The 17,816-nt window shown below is 46.6% G+C and overlaps 1 protein-coding gene across 1 annotated transcript in view; it reads right to left on the bottom strand.

Annotated features, from left to right (window-relative positions):
* The window catches only part of RAD18 (RAD18 E3 ubiquitin protein ligase), a 107,092-nt gene extending 104,149 nt beyond the window's left edge, over positions 1-2,943 (bottom strand). Inside the window, exon 1 of the mRNA XM_039231276.1 lies at positions 2,828-2,943. Within this exon, the coding sequence (XP_039087207.1) occupies positions 2,828-2,878 (51 nt within the window). The 5' untranslated portion in view covers positions 2,879-2,943. The remainder of the gene's footprint in view (positions 1-2,827) is intronic.
* Positions 2,944-17,816: the final 14,873 nt, after the last annotated feature.

The raw sequence follows: 17,816 nt of genomic DNA, 5'->3' as shown, positions 1-17,816 counted from the left end.
AAGAAAACCTAGGCAGCAATTTCTCGGACATCACCTTAGCAACAAATTTATATAGATCTGTCTCTTCAGGCAAGGGAAACAAAAGCAAACATCAAGTGCTGGGAATGCACCAAAATAAAAGGCTTTCACACGGTAAAAGAAACCATCAACAACACAAAAAGGCAACTCAGTGAAGGGGAGATATCTGCAAATGATCTATCCAATGAGGAGTTAAGATCTAAAATATATAAAGAACTTAGACAAATAAACACCAACCCCCCCCCCCAAATAATCCAGTTATAAAATGGTCAGAGAGCTTGAATAGACATTTTTCCAAAGACATACAGGTGGCCAACAGACACATGAAAAGATGCCCAACATCACTCATCATCAAGGAAATACAAATCAAAACCACCATATCGCCTCACACCTGTCAGAATGGCTAGTACCGAAAAGACAAGAAATAACAAGTGTTAGTGAGGTCGTGGAGAAAAGGGAACCCTCCTGCACAGTTGGTAGAAATGTAAATTGGTGCAACCAATGTGGAAAACACTATGGAGCTTCCTCACAAAATTAAAAACAAAAATACTGTATATTCAGTAATTCCACTACTAGACATACGCATCCCTACATTTATTGCAGCATTTTTTACAAAAGCCAAGGTATGGAAGCAGCACAAGCATCCATGGATAGATGAATGCATAGAAAAGGTATGGTACATGGATACAATGTAATATTAGTAAGCATAAAAAAATGAGTTCTTGCCATTTGTGACAACATGGATGGACTGAGAGGGTAACATGCTAAGTGAAATATGTCAGACAGAGGAAAACAAATACCCATATGATTTCACTTATATGTAGCATCTAAAAAACAAATGAACAAACAAAAAACAGACTCTTAAATATACAGAACTGGTAGTTGCCAGTGGGGAGGTGGATGGGGGAAGAGCAAAATGAAGAGTATTAAGAGGTACAAACAATAAAAATAAAATAAAATAAAGATCTATTAGAAAAATAGAAAAGAAAATGCTGGAGGGGGCTGGCTTTCCACCACGATTCTAATATGGGCTCAGTAAACCCCATCGTTGAACACTCTCGGGTGCTGAACCCTATATTCAGTGCCAGGGTGAAACATCAAATCTGGAGAAGACAAGGAACCTGCCTCTAAAGAACACTGTGGAAGTCGTAGTAATAGGTAAAATATGCTTAAATCTACAAAGCAAAAAGCTTTACAAGCTACAAAGCTTTTAATCCTTTATCCAAATCAACCTTCCCAACAACAAATAAAAAGGGGTGGAAGGAACACTTTACATACGTTAAGTGCTAATGATAATAATAAAGACACATGAATTGAATGCTTAGTACCTTCCAGATACTGCCTTCAATCAATCAGCAAATAATCTTTGAGCAAGCACAGTAAATAAGGCAGACAGGATCCCTACCCACACACATCAACTCATTGTCTTCACTTTATAGTTGAAGAAAGTCAGGCTCATGTAGGTTAAGTAGCTGACTCAAGATCACACAGTTAAATAAAAGCCAGAGACCAGATTTAACCCAGGACCACTGAACCCAAATCTATGTTCTCCACTGTACCTTTGTGCCAAGGCCACCACAACTCCAAAACCACATCTTTCCTAGATCCTTTCACAATGTCAGCTTTTCACCCCGGGGCTATCTCAAGTCCCCAAGCTCTGTAGATGATGCCGATGACAGCAAGAAGAACAAGGCATTATCCCCCAAGTCCCCTCACTTAATCCTCAAAGTCATTCTTATCAGTCAGTGGGGCAGATCCCATAATCCCCATATTTACAGAACTGAGGGATATCAACTAGAACGTGATCTTGCACACAAAAAGAAATACATAATTGCAGAGCAAGAAGAAAAACCAAGCAACTGATTCTTAGCTAGCACAGCAAAGTGTATTTGCTCTTGATCAAGCACAGAAGGAATCCAGGGCTCCCGCTATAGTAAATGGAACTAGAATGACTTGGGGAAAAAAAAAAAAGTTACTTAAGTGAAACAATACAATGAAACAAAAGGCGAATGCCGAGCCTGAACTCTGATTTTGTTTAAAAGGGACGCACAAGGGCGCCTGAGTGGCTCAGTCGGTTAAGCCTCCGACTTCGGTTCAGGTCATGATCTCACGGTTCCTGGGTTCGAGCCCCGCGTCAGGCTCTGTGCTGACAGCTCAGAGCCTGGAACACGTTTCGGATTCTGTGCCTCCCTCTCTCTCTGACCCTCCCTTGCTCACGCTGTCTCTTTCTCTCTCAGAAATAAATTAAAAAAAAACACTTAAAATTTAAAAAAATAAATAAATAAAAGGGACGCACAACTGTTAGGAGTTTGGGCAAGTCAGGGAGGAGTTAGGGCAAACCAGCGCCAGGTAAGTTAGAAGAAACGAAAGAACGTAAAGGAGAAGACCTGTTTTGCTAGATGATTAAATAAGTGTGTTTTGATGCAGGGTCCAAACCCAATCTTGCCCGTGTCACTAATGTACTACGAGAGTTTACACAACGCTTGACAAGTAGTAGGCCCTCGGAAAGGATTAGTTGTCACTGTCGTTTTCACTGTTTGGACTATTTTCCCCGAGGCCATTGTTCTTGCTGTGACTGAGCCGCTTAATACCCGGTTCCATAGACGACCAACCTAAGCTGCCCACACGGGACCGAGGCCTGACCCCGTCACTTCTCGGCAGGAGGCCCAAATCTACCAGGTCGCTCGGCGGCAGAGCCGAAGCGGGTTCCCTGGCCCAGCTGGAGGCTCACACCACATCCCTTCTTGTTCTCAAGGCGGGACTGGCCTCCTGGACGCCCGGGTGCCCCCAACCTCCCCCGAGCACTCACCTTCATGACTGCCAGGCCTGGCGGCCACCGAGACTCCACTTGGGAGTCCATGGTTTCTCCTAAGTAGGCTGGGGGGTCCGTCACCCACTGGCCTCCCCGCGCTCCACCGATACTCGAAATTCCCCGCGCTACGGTGACACGTCAGCAGTGTGCGCCGCGCCTGAGGCGTGCGCGAAGCCTGCTGGGAGTTGTAGTACATGGGCGGGGCGCCGCCAAGACGCCCTCACTGCGCACGCTCCAAGCCTCCCCTTTGCCTCTCAGGGCAGGTCAATGGTTAAAAAGCCCACATTAGGTTTTGCAGAAGACCCTTGATAAGTAAATGCCCGTTGAATGTTAGGAAAAAACAGTCAGGAATCAAGCCAAATCCGGACCTTGCCAAACCTCTCAAGGTCCAGGCTTCTGCCTCCTCCTCACGTCGCCCTCCATGATTGCTATAGTGACCCGTCCCTTCTCTGAGCAGGTGTTTTCATATCTATTATCTCATGTCACCCCATCACAAGACTGAGAGGTGAATGTTACCATTGTTAGTTAACACAAGAGAGAAGTTAGACTCAAAAAAGTGAATAGAGTTTCCTTGAGTCATACAGTGTCATTGCCCAGACTACAAATAGGGCCTCTGGACTTTAAACAGGAGTGCTTACTTTTCTCAAATTAAAAAAAAACAACAAAAAAAAACAAAACAGTTTTCCTGTAGGGACAACCACCCTAACTCTTTCAGATATTTACTTTCTGATATTTCCTATGCAGGTATATAGATACGGGTGTTCCCCCCACCAATGTTATTAAATTAAATGCATAGCTTTGTCAACTTGAGTTTTTCGAAAGTTTCTTTATTTAACCACACATCTTAAGATCTCTCCATATTAATATGTGTATATTTATCTCATTCTTAGCTACAAAGTCAATAACAGATGTACCACAATTTATTACTCCCTTTCTGTGGAGCATTTAGGTTATTTCCAGTTTTTCACTATTGCAAAGAGTTGCAGTGAACACACCATCTATATACATCTTGGCACACTTGGGCTAAGATATCTGGGGATGCTTCCCTATCAATGGAACTACTAGGCCAATATGTGTGCCCTTGTAAAACTGTGACAGCTCGTAATAAATCATTTGCCAAAAAGGCTGATTTATACTAATGCATTTCTACGTTTATATTCTCACCAACCAAGCAAGAATAAGAATGCCCACTATCCAAATGGGAAGCTGACCATCATACCACCCAGTCTGTCAGTTTAACTCAGCACTCGCCCACTGCTTTATGTGGGCCTTCACTGCATTAGGCCTCATGGCCCCAAGTCACCAGTTGTGTTACTCGGGGCAGACTCTTGCCACTTGTCACTGCTACCCAACATGCATGCATGCTTTCATTCACTCATTCAACAAATACTTTTTTTAAAGCTTATTCATTTTATAAAAACTGTTTAATGTTTTATTTATTTCAGAGAGAGAGAGACAGAGTGAGCGGAGGAGGGTCAGAGAGAGAGGAAGACACAGAATCCAAAGCAGGCTCCAGGCTCTGAGCTATCAGCACAGAGCCCGAAGCAGGGCTCAAACTCAAGAATCACAAGATCATGTCCTGAGCGGGACGCTTAACCGAGTGAGCCATCCAGGCGCCCCTTAAGTTTATTCATTTTTGACAAATTGGCTCAGGCTAGTTATTGAACCTCTCCACACCTCAGTTTTCTCATCTGTAAAACGGGGATGTTAATAATAGCGTTTGCCTTACAGTGATGTTATGAGAATTACAAGAACTATTGTAAGTAAGGTGCCTAGAACAGTGCCTGGCAACTAATCAGCCCTGTGTGAATATCAGCTGACATTGTTACTATGCTGTTGTCAGCACAGAGGGAAGCCCTTGGATGGCTTTAGGCAGGGAGGTAACATGATTTGACTTACGCTTTCAAAAGGTCACTCTAGTTGCTGGGTAATAAAGGATTTTAGTGGTGAAATGTTGTGCCCGAATCTCGAGTCCCCAGAGACCTCCAAGGAGCCGACACCGATACAAGTACATAAGGGTCTTTATTACAAGCTCGAGCAGGGGCTCATCCGTCAACCGGCGCAGTGGCAGCAAGGTGAAGCCCCGAACAATAGTGAGCAGGGTTTTTATGGGGTTAAGGGACGGGGGTGTTACAGTGCACACATTGTACGTATTGCATCATCACATAATTGTGCAGCACCCATGGTTACAGTTTTAACCATTCAGTATCTGTGAGGTGTTCATTACTTTTGGTGGGACCCAATCATGACCTTTGGGAATCCTTTGAAAATGACCAATTATGAGGTGAGTTCAAAGGGCCCACGTGGCGTTTAGGCGGGCGGTGAGTGATTGGCTAGTTTGTACAAAGTAACTATCAGCAGTTCCCAGCCCTGACTCAGACCACAGGAATGTTACAGTTCCCAGCCCTGACTCAGACCACAGGAATGTTACACATTTCTTTTGATTGGCTGATCCGACGGTGGTCCCAGGGTGGCTTCAGCTGAAGCTTTTCCTGGAACCGGGGCTACGTGCAGCCCGAGGTTGCTCTTAATGGAGGACTTAATTTCAGGCTCCTCAGAAAGAATAAAAGTACCGATCAGCGGGAACTGACCAGTTTGGCAGTGGTCAGGAGGAGGTGAAAGTGCTGTGGGCCCCATGATTACTGCTGCAGACTCCACCCTAGCTTGTTCTCACCAGTTTCCAGCTCCCCCCACCTTGGGCCCCCAGCCCCAGGGCCAGCAGGGCCTAGTTTACATTGACAGACTGTGTCTATCATCTGCTCCACTTGCCTGTTAGACCACAACCTCTGGAACCTTCTCCCTAAGACTGATTACCTGCCTGTCATGATAGCCTCTTCTTAGGAGGGGTCTCAGCCCTTCCAATGGATGCTTTCAATGAATGTTTACTGAGAGCTTCCTGCAGGCCCTATGGTCCAGGCAGAGCTCACGAGCAATAAACTAGACAAAGAATATCTGCCCAAGTGAAGGTCTAAAGATGGGAAGAGCTTTGAGATCAGAGAGGAGGAACTTTAAGAGAGGAAGCTGTATTACTTGGTATTCTTTTTGTTACAAATGTTGAGTTAGAAAGGCAACGCAAAATGTCTTAATCAAAAAAAGGCATGTATTAGTTTATGTAAACAGGAAGTCCAGCAGTAGGTATTCAGGTGTGGCCTGATCCAAGTGTTAGCAGATTGGTCTCTTTTCTTTCTTCCCAGTCTCTCTTAAGGCTTCATATCTGCTTTCGTCAGTGTTGTCTGAATGCCCAGGCAGCCTTCCCCGATGCGGCAGCAAACTCAGCCTCCGGAAGCTCGGAGACTATGTTCCGCCAGCAAAGCTGTCTGAGCAGAAAGAAACACCTCATTCCCAGTAGTCTCCCACCAAAGCACCAGGTTGAATCTCATTGGCCAGAATTGGATCACATGCTCATCTTTAGATCAATCACTGTGCCTCAGATTGTCTAGGTCTGAGTTGGGGGGGGGGGGTGGTGGTAGATGCTCCAAATGAACATTGGGGTAACATTGGCAGTGGAAGAGGGAATGGCTCTCTGTAAACATGCAGATTGCAAAAATGGCTGTAAATTCTTCCTCTTCCTATATCCACACCTCTTTATGATATGACTCCTTCCACCAAGACGTGAATCTGTTTTTCCGCTCCTTGAATCTGGGCTTGGTCATGGGGCTTGCTTTGGCCACTACAACATTGACAAAGGTGATGTAAGCAGAGGCTTGAAAAGCGCCTGCGCAGTGGAGCTTCCCCTCTGTCTTACTGCTCTTGGAAAAACCGCCACGTGAACGAGCCCTAACAACTCCGTGGATGATGAGACAGGTGGCCAAGTTATGTTCGTCACCCCGGCTGACACAGAGCCACTTACAAGAGATGGGAGTGAGGCCATCCTAGACTATCCAGCCCCAGCCAAGTCACCTGCCTTCCTACAGATCAGCTCAGCCAGCTCTGACCAGAAAACTGCTCAACATACCCACCCACAGGCTCATGGTAAATAATAAATGTTGATTATCTTAAACCACTAAGTTCAGGAGTGGTTTGTCACATAGTAACAATGGCTAACCTCCTCAGTGAGCAAAAACCATGGTGGCTCTCCCCAGGAATCTTTTGCATGCCTAGAGCTTGGCTTCAGAGCCCCCTGCCAGGGGGGCGCCCTAGGCTTATGGGCCCCTCCTCTTCCCCATAGTAGTCTTCTGCTGCTCTCTGATCCAAAAACTTATCTCCACTCTGCTTCTGATCTGGTGCCAGACTTTATGGGTCCCAGGGGCATGACAGTCCTTGTGAAGAGCGACTCATATGCAATTCTTTCTGTAGGCTTCCAGCCGTTCCCCCTTACACGGATGTAGCCGTCCACCGGAAGAAATTGAAGGATGTGTAGCTGAGTCTTGTGCCTCCACCATCCATCATGATATCTGGACACACATTCCCCACTCAAGCTCCAATTCTTTGGTTCTCAAAGGCTATTTGGATTCTCAGAGCCTCCTGGGAAAGTTGAATGTTCCTCTGGGGGTGCTAAAGCAGGTTGTACCTCAAAGACACTCCATGGAAATTACTTTCTCCCAACAAGACCATCCATGCCCTAGCACAGCTAATAGAATGGTCCCCACAAGTGTTCACGGGGTGTATCGGCTGGGAAGATAACAAACTAGCCCCAAGGGCTCTGGGGCCCTTGGATACAGGGAGTACTTGGGCAAAGGGAGCAAAACTAGGAAAGAATGGAAGGGGAAAGGGTAGGAATCACCAAAGACAGAATTCTCACCGACGAATTTGGTCTTTAGCATCTCAGGGGCAGGGCTGAGAGTTATACAGACCCCAATTTGCACCCATGCTCTTCCATTTACCATGTGATCTTACCTAAGCCACTTTTTTTTCTTTTTCTTTTTTTAATTTTAATGTTTTATTTATTTTTGAGAGAGAGAGATAGAGATAGTGTGAGCAGGGGAGGGTCAGAGAGAGAGGGAGACACAGAATCCAAAGCAGGCTCCAGGCTCTGAGCTGTCAGCACAGAGCCTGACGTGGGGCCCGAACCCACGAACCGTGAGATCATGACCTGAGCTGAAGTTGGACACTTAGCCGACTGAGCCACCCGGGCGCCCCGTAAGCCACTTTTCTTTCAGAGCCTCAGTTTCCTTTTCTGCAGGGTAACAATAATAATGCCTACCGCTGAGAGTGCTATAGCAATTATGTTTTTTAAATGCTGGGAAGGGGCACCCGGGTGGCTCAGGCAGCTGAGTGTCTGACTTCGGCTCAGGTCATGATCCCATGGTTCGTGGGTTCAAGTCCCACGTCAGGCCCTGTGCTGACACCTCAGATTCTGGAGCCTGTTTTAGATTCTGTGTCTCCCTCTTTCTCTCTGCCCCTGCCCACTTAATCTCTCTCTCTCCCCTAAAAATAAATAAACGTTAAATATTTTTTTAAATGTTGGGAAGCACCTACAGGGCATTTGACAGTGAGTGGCTGGCCATGGCAAGATGACTAACAGTCATAATTATTACTGTCATTGTCACCAATGCATATTATCAACCAGCGGGCATAGAGGTTGAGCACCAGCGCTGAAGTCAGGCTGCCCAGATTCCAATCTCAGCTCCACTGCTTACTAGTGCATGGACTGTGGTCTCTAAATACTATTCCCATGGAAAGGGGTCTGGGCTGTTTGGAGACATGGCTGATTTGAGGTCCAGGGCAGAAGAGGTGTGAGATGAGCCTAGAGCATCTTATTGTGTTCCCAAATAAGGAAGTTGTCAAAAACTAATAGAACTGGATTATTTATCAGGTTCCAAATGATCAGACCACAGTCTGCTTGCTGTTCATAGGGAAAATGCAGCTTTTCAGTGGAGGGATGAGTGAGAATCCACCTGATCTCTAAAAGGGAGTACCAAATAGCAAGCACATCCAGATGTGATACAATATGAAGCACTCATCATGTTGGGAGCATTGTTGCAAAAAAGGGTGAAACTGATTCTCACAAAACATCTAGATCCAACTTCTAGTTTATAACACAAACATGAGGGATAGCAACCAGGGAATTGACAGACTGAGAAAGCAACCGGACAGATTCAGACCATGGAGAAAGAAAATGAATAGAAGTTCTTCGACAGGTCATGAGCAGAAGTCACTGGTCTAGAATAACAAAGACGTAATAGACAGAACCCCCTTATACCCTTGTTTAGACCCTGATTTGAATAAACTAAACTTTCAAAGAAAATTTTTAGAACAGTCAATGAATTTTGAATATGAATTAGGCATTGCATTATACCGAGAAGTTCTCATTAATTTGATCAGATTGACAATGGGATTGTCAATATGTAGCAGATAATGATTTTTAGAGATAGATGCTGATGTCTTTCACAGTAGAGTGTCACAATGCCAGTGATTCATTTGAAATTTTAAAAAGATAAAGCAAAATCAGAAAATTTCGAATAATTGTTAAACAAAGGATATACATAGTGGGTTAATTATACTGTTCCCTGTATTCTTTTGCATGTTTAAACATTTTCACACTAAAAATTGGAGACCGTTGATCCTGCCATTTTACAAATGGCCACATGGGGGCAGTGGAGTACCGAGCTGGATGTGCACCTAAGCTTTGGGTTAGAAATGCAGAAGAATAATCACCCCATTCATTCTTTATTCATTTACTTCATCTCATCCTGGCATCTAATCCACCTTTGGTGAGAACCACCTTACTAAAGGACCTCGAGCTTGGCGACAGGTCAAGTTCATCCCACCCCTTCCTGCTGCAGGCACTGGTATAAATAGTGTCTGTGTGTCTGGAGGCCGGGACAGGGCTGTCACCAGGAGCTTCTGTCTGGAGAGGGGAGGGAAGTGTCTGTGATAACACAGGGGTCTCTGTGTTTACCATCACTGGAATGGAGACCTTGGCTGGGCGGGTCGGAAATTAAAAAACTAATATGGGAGCCTGGGGAGGGGGAGTGGTCACTGGCGTTGTGTGAGTTCACCTCATCTACATGCATTCTGGTTTGCACACCTACCTGCTATATGATCTTGGGAAAGTTACTTCACCTTTATGAACCTCATGGGACTAAAAATGGTTCATACCTTATGGATTTTCTGTTGGAAAAGAATGAGATAGTCTATATCAATTGCTTAGAATGGTGTCTGGCACATAGTAAGTGCTCAGTGTGAACATTAGGTATCCCCACGTTCCCCTGTGGAGCCCTGGGGGATGGAAGCAGTTGTTCAATTGGTCTGATTTACACCAAGACTCCAAAGTCCACTGGGAAAAAAGATGAACATGGCCTTGAGACTGGGGCACTGGAATTAAGACTCTCCAGAAAGCAAGACCATGATTACAGGATTAGAGCAGCAACTCCTGCTGAGGCTTTTCTCTGTGCTCAGCACTATCTGAAGCATTTCACATGCACTAACTTACTTCTCTCAACAAGCCTACAAGGCAAGTACTGTTACTACCTCTACTTTAGGGATGAGGAAACTGGGGGACAGAGCTAGTAAAGAGCTTTTGTGGTTTCTCAGCTGGTAAGGAAGGGAAGCCAGGATTTAAACACAGGCAGTCTGGCCTCCGAGTCCTCATTCATATCCATGAGTCTTATTTATATCCCCCGTATCCTTCTTTAGCAATGGGTGCCACAGAAAGATGAAGCATTTTGCTAGAGAGAGAAAGTGTCATCCTGCCATTGACAGGAATCCGTGGACCTTGGCAAGAAGGGCCAAGATCATGCTCTGAATGCATTTCTCAAGAGCACCCCCTGGACCATAGGACTTTTGATCGGCTCCTGGGGTTGCTTGCCCAGCATCATTTTTCTGATAATAAAATCCATCTCTTCCTTGTTGGAGAACTTCTCTTATCCTACTCTCAGCCACGTGGTCAGGTAAGGCTGATGAGACCCACCACTAGCTCAAAAATGGGCAAGTGACTAGATCTGGTCAATGACAGTAAGCTCCGCCTTCCATTCACTGATTGGTTCATGCTAAGCTTGTGACTCAAGCCAGACCAATCAGAGAAAATTCTGGGACTTTCAGTCCTCTACTGGGAAATAGGATATGCTCTTTGCCTACTGGTATAGCTGAATGCTAAGATGCACATGTGGGATTGCTTTGGCCCATCCTTGTCATCACTTGGAAAGAGTCAGCCTGAGAATGTAGACAAAGTGAAGGAAAGCAGAGCTGAGAGCTGGAGAGACAGAAGCTTGTAGACATTGTTGGAACACCTGGATCTAGTCCTTCCTGAATCATAATGTTCTTTTCATTCAGATGGGGCAAAAATCATTCCTTTTCATCTAAGCTAGCTGAGTTGGGTTTTTGAGTCCTAATTTAAGCATTTCTCAACAGCGTGACATGAGGCAGAAACAGCCAAGCTATTTGTCAGAGCATCAAAGACGTAGGGGCACTGATGTAGTTTCAGGTAAAAGAAGAGGCATATGAAAAAAAAAATAAAATAAAGGAGAATGGGCACATGAAGAAGGAAAATCTTGTTCCATATATGACAGGACGCTGTAAGTTGTCTATAAAGAAGGTCTGAGGGTCTGATGCATTCATGGGCCATTGATCTCCATATTGGGAAGAATTCAAATAACCCCCTTGGGAGGTTTAATGGGTGGAATGAGAATGGAGAAGGGGAGCTAAGTCAGAAGTCCAGACACAAAATAGGTGGGGGTGCTTAAGACCCATTAATAATAATAATAATAATAATAAATGATAATAATAAAAATAATAATAATAATTATTATTTACACTCCTCTTCCTCCTTCTCCATCAGACCTTAGGTGAAGAGAAACAGGTTTATTATGACCTGTGCCCATGCAGTACTTGAATCCCTAATCATCACTCAGCCCTCCATTGTTAAAAAGAAGCTGTGATCTAGAAGCCACAGATAATTTTTTAACACCAACATATAGGATCAAGTAATGCCCCCATGAAAACCTTCCATAGACTTCTTACAGATCTTAGAACAAAATTCTCACCAGGCCTCTGCTTATGCCCTCCTCCCCACCCGTCTATTTTCTCATCTCTCACCTCCACAGTCCCTGACACAATGGCCTTCTCCGTTCTCATGTGTCAAGCTCTTTCTCACCCCAGGGCATTTGTCCATGATGTTGACCCACATGATCCCTTCTCCAGCCCCACCCTCAGCCCCACACATGATGAGCCCCTTCTTAGGCTTCTGTTCCCAGTCTGAGTTTCTTCTCCTCAAAGCGGCTGTCTCAACCTCCCAGTCTAAAGCAGCACCCAATATCCCCCGCCCTATAGCCTTGGTGTTTTCTGTTTTGTGGTTGTCATTGTTTGTGATCTCCAGTATTTGACCATAAACTCCAAAGGGACCTTGGTCTATTTCACTTCCAGCTTTGTCCCCAGTACCCAGCTTGATGCTTGGCACATGGTAGGTGCTCAAGAACACTTTGTTAAATGAGTCAATGACAGCCAAAGATGTGATTTTGTTTCATTACCAAAGCCTCCTCACTCCAAAATGGCATCTACCCCCAGTTGTGAATGAATAGTCATTTTGTGCAGAAATACTCATTGAGCATTCACTATGTGCTAGGATCCATCATTATTTGGAGAGGGTGAGGACAAATAGAACCCCAGATTTTCTAACATTTCAAACACTCTAGTTTGGGGGGAGAGATAATACCCAAGTAAACAAATAAACAAAATAAGTTCCAGTGAGGAGACGTACAATGGGGAAAATTTTAAAAATGGTGTGGGGGAGAGGGGGCAGCTTTCACAGGGGGGCCCCTCTGAGGCAATGACACTTGAACAGAAAGTGTAAGGAAGAGGAGGAGGCAGCAAGGAGAAGAGGCTGGGAAGGAGCATTGCAGGCAGGGGGCTAAGTGAGGATTAAGGACACGAAGTATGTGCCTTCAGTGGGTCCGAGGAGAGGGAGGCTCAGGTGGAGAATGACCCGCGATGAGGATGAGGAGGAGACGAGGTGGGCCAGATGGGCAGGGGCTGGTCCCGTGGGGCCTTGTGGGATTCAGAGCTGGGATTCCAGGCTGCCTGGGGTGGATGAGGAGGTTGCAGGTGAGCAGGACGTGATGTGTCCTGTGCTGATTCTGTAAGAGAGGCATCCCTCTTGCATTGTTTGCTTCTCAAATCCCAGGCTGGACTTCTGGGTGGCTCAGAAGGCCTAGGTAGTTCTTCTCCTCTCTGCTTCTTCCTAGCGTCCCTTATTTAGGCACAATCCCCACTCACCGCCACCACTTCTGCTCCAGCGGCTGGTCTCTTTCCGATGCCACCCCCTCCCCTGCACTCCATCATCCTTCTCCACATCTCTCCACTGCACAGGCTATTCTGGGGGCAGGGCCCCTGCAGCCACATGCACTGAGGTGGCAGCAGAGTCATTTCTAGGCCTGTTTGGCTAGGGTGGGAGATAGGCGCCTGTCAGGGGGCTCTTAGGAAGGCTTCCTCCGCTACCCCCACACACCATTTTTCTAGAGAATTGTCCAATGTAAAATGTTCACTCATGTCGGAGGCAGGGCCTGGCCCTGGCCGCCCCCTGAGGCAGGACTGTCTGGTAGAACCTTGACTCCTTCCTTTCTTCTTCTGAGGTTGTCTGGGCCGCAGCCAGCAACAGCACACACACCACTCATCCCTGCCACATCTGCCCTGATGCCAGACACAAGGGTCCCCCGTCCTGCCCCTCCAGGTGAGGCATCTCAGGCCAAACACACCCAGACCAGCAAGGCTCACTATTACATGCTGTTCTCTGTTCCAAGTCACGCCCAGGGTCCTGTCTGGTCCTTCAACCTTGGAGGAAGTAGCGAAGACCTGGCTGTGGAGTGAGACCATCTAGGTGAGGATCCCAGCTCCCACCTCCTAGCAGTACATCTGGCAGTAAGTTATTTACCCTCTCTGTGCTATTTCCTCATGAGTAACCTGGGAAGAGTGATAGAAACTGCTTAGTTCTAGATAGAATAGGGTGGTTGAGAGGATGAAGGATTAATGTATATGTGGGAGGGCTTAGAAGAATGTCTGGGGTGCAGTAATGGCTCAAAATATGACGGCTACTACCATTCTTCCCTCTTTTTCCAATTGATTGCAAGAGCAGGAACCTACTCAAGTAACAGCAAGCAAGGGCGTTGACTGTAAGCTCTTCCAGTGACGAAGAGGCATGGGGCAGCTACCAGATGGATTACTCTCTCTGGGGCCAGGAGGGCATGGCTCTCAAAGTCCATGGATGCCTCCATTTGTCTCGCCAGACCCATCAGCTTTCTCATTGGGCTCAAAGAGTCTCCTCCCTCGTGACTTTAGCCTCCACTTGGTCCTTAAGAGGTACCTCCTGGCCTTCAATCTCCTCATCACTGTGGCCATTCACCATCCCCTCCTCGTGGTAATGGGCCATTTTCTTACTTGTGGGTCAACCTTCCTAAAAAAGGCCATTTATTGGCCCCACTTGCCAAGGGCCAAAGTTACCAACCAACCCACCATCAATTGCCTTTGGCTCAACTGCCATTCTTGATCCAATCAGTTGGGGCCAGGGGATGGGATGACATGACACCAAACATGGCCACTGAAGTCACAGGGGTGACGGGATGTTCCCTATAGAGAGCAGGGTGGGTGTGGCAGGGGACAGTTGCCATTTCCCATGTGTGTTTCTGCAGCCTTCGGCCAAGATATCAAGTGAGCCCTCAGATCTGGAAGAAATAGTCAAAATCAATGTCCCCAACGCCTTTATTTTATAGATGAGAAAACTGAGGCCCCGACTGGAATGGACTTGCTCCAAATCTGGTAGCCAGAAAATGGCAGAGTCCCAGTTCAAGACTTTTCCTTAAAGCTCATTTGGTTCAACCATTCCTCAGACATCCTACCACCTGCTCTTCTCAGACAGTGACAGATGCACCAAAACTCTTCAATGAGTAGGCGTGGCCAGGGGCTACTACAGTAGCATTTGCTGGGTGCTTGGATGGTCTGGGCACGTCATATAGCTCTTCCTTTCCAAACTTCAAACCACCCTGAGAAGTAGTCTCTCATTAGCCCCACGTTGCTTAAGAAACAGAGGCTCCAGTAGGTTAATCACTTGCCAAGGTCAACCAACTGATACAAGTCAGGGCTGGGAGCCACACTCGAGTCTGTTTGAACCCAGGGCCTTTGCACTTGCATCCATGCTGAAAAACTCCCCACGATCACCCAGTCAATGTAGAATGTAGGAGTTGGGTATGCTAGGGGTGGCTGTTGGGGGGAGTAGCTAGATCACAGGGAACTTGGGCCTCGGGCCAGGAAGGCCAGAGGTGTCTTCTCTTCCTTAATGTGTCCTGGGCCTTTGGGCAAGTCCTGGGTCCTCCGTTCCTCAGCTTCTCCATTTGGGAAATGAACATCTCACTTACTATAAATCTGTGTGTCCTTTGGGGAGATGGATTTAAAAAATGAGAAAATAAATATGGCACGAATGCAAAAAATCCATAATAATCACTCCCTTCAATATTACAGTTGAAAAGAGATTGATAAATAATAGAGTTATCATGGGTTTCCAGGAGAAGCTGGCATAGAGTTTAATCTTAAGGTAGTTGTCACAGCAATGAGGCCTCCTTACATCCAGGGTTTTAGGGGCCACATAACACTGCCTGGCCTAAAAGGGCTGAACCCAAAGGTGGTTCCTATATTTTGTCTTGCAGGCAGCGTGGGAGAGGAGACAGGTGTGGGTTCTGGCACTAGAGAAGTTATGGAATCTTAGACTTAAACCTCCTGCGCATCAACTTCTTCATATGTAAAATAAGGTATTAGGGTGCCTGCGTGTCTCAGTCAGTTAAGCGTTCAACTCTTGATTTCACTTTGGGTCATAATCTTGCAGTTTGTGGGTGCAGGCCCCGCATCAGGCTCTGAGCTGATGGTGCGGAGCCTGCTTGGGATTCTCTCTCTCTCTCTCTCTCATTCTCTCTCTATCTCCCAAAACATAGAATAAAATAAAATAAAAATAGGGTTACTAACATAATTTACACCTGTGATTGTCTTAAGGGTTCAGTATAAAGTACGTGAAATACTTTGTACTGTGTTTTTAGGAAGAACGTAGAGTACGCACTCCATGAATATTAGCTTTATTATTTTTTTACTGTTTATTTTTGTTTTTTAAAATGTTGTATTTATTTCTGAGAGAGAGAGAGACAGTGTGAACAGGAGAGGGAGACACAGAATTCGAAACAGGCTCCAGGCTCTGAGCTGTCAGCACAGAGCCTGACACGGGGCTCGAACCCACGAACGGTGAGATCGCGACCTGAGCCGAAGTCGAACACTTAACCGACTGAGCCACCCAGGCGCCCCTAATGTTTGTTTATTTTTGAAAGATACAGAGACAGAGCACGAGCAGGGGAGGGGCGGAGAGAGAGGCAGGCTGGCTCTGAGCTGTCAGCTCAGAGCCCGATGTGGGGCTCAAAATCCCAAACTGTGAGCTCATGACCTGAGCTGAAGTTGGATGCTTAACCTACCCAGCATCCCAATTATTAGGTGTCCCAATTATTAAGTTAATCTGTTGTCCATGCAAAAGTGCAAAGTTTTAGTGTATGTGCATGGGTATTTTAGGGTATCGGTTAGCTATTATTGCATAACTGATGACTCTAAACCTACTGGTTTATTATTTTTTTAATGTTGTTTTTTCTTTTATTTTTTTATTTCTAGGAGAGAGAGAGAGAGAGACAGTGTGAGCAGGGGAGGGTCAGAGAGAGAGGGAGACACAGACTCTGAAACAGGCTCCAGGCTCTGAGCTGGCAGTCAGCGCAGAGCCCGCTGCGGGGCTCGAACCCACGAACCCTGAGATCATGACCTAAGCGAAAGTCCGACGCTTAACCGACTAGGTCACCCAGGCGCCCCNGACTCTGAAACAGGCTCCAGGCTCTGAGCTGGCAGTCAGCACAGAGCCCGACGCGGGGCTCGAACCCACGAACCGCGAGATCATGACCCAGGCGAAAGTCGGACGCTTAACCGACGAAGCCACCCAGGCGCCCCTGATGACTCTAAAACTTAGTCAATGGAAACCACCTCCATTTACCATTTATCTCAGGCCTGTAGAATGAAGACAGCGCCTAGGATCCCTTTTGGGCAGCTATTCTTTTCCGGATACAAGGTTTGGGTGGGTTTGACACCACCCTTGAAAGCCAGGATTGCTTAGGCCGATCCCATCCCCCTGGCGTGCTTCAGGAGCAAACCTGCAGCTCAGCCCGGCCCGTGTGCCGCAAACCTGAGGCCTGTACTGATGCCAAGCAGCTGTGGCCAAAGGGGGCTGCTGCAGCCGCCAGGCCATCCCGAGATAGCAGACAGCCTGCGTGGCGGTACAGCTACCAGGCAGAGCTGAGTGGAGCCAGAAGAAGGGAAGCAGAGGACCGCAGCCGGGAGGCGACACTCACATTCTCATTTCCTCCCGTATTTGAAGCTGGTCGTAACCTACAGTTTCCTGTTATGTGAGCTGATAAATTCTCTTTTCTTAAGGCTGTTTGGGTTGGATAGTTTGTCATGCGCAGATGAAGAGTCCTAAACACATCTGCCCAGAAGTGGATAGTCCAGCAAGGGACGGCTTTGCGGTTAGCAAAGCAGACGAACAGTTAAAAACGTGCCTTTTCTTTGTGCCTCCGTGGCGCACAGACACTGTCCTATTAATCATTGTCACAAGAACTTGAAGTTGATTTCGGGATTCTGGAGTGATCATTTTGTGCAAGCGGACTGTGAGCAGCTTGAGGGTAGGGACTGGGTCTCACCCACCTGTTACCCCAGAAGCCAGCTTGGGGCAAGGTGCACACGAAGGTGCTTCCTACACTCTTATTGATTGAATGAGAGGCTTCTGACTTGAGGCTCTCACGTGAGCCTGATTGCTTTGAGCAAGTGAACAGATTGTGGGGCGCATCCAAAATTTAGACTGTCAGAAGGTTTCACGGTGCTGGAGCCTGGAATTAGCAAGGGGCCAGCACTGGGCTGAGAGCTTAGGGCGGGAACAATGGCTTCCCTGAGGCTGGCAGAAGACCTCATTCTCTTCGGCAGAGGCCTCTGCATGAAGATCCACCAGAGGCTTCATCAGAAAGGAAAGGCCCAGAGCCTTTCTTGC

The sequence above is a fragment of the Hyaena hyaena genome, unplaced genomic scaffold, assembly GCF_003009895.1.
Source record: "Hyaena hyaena isolate Hyena2069 unplaced genomic scaffold, ASM300989v1 scaffold_56, whole genome shotgun sequence".
NCBI lineage: Eukaryota > Metazoa > Chordata > Mammalia > Carnivora > Hyaenidae > Hyaena > Hyaena hyaena.
This window is presented reverse-complemented; position numbering and strand designations above follow the sequence as displayed.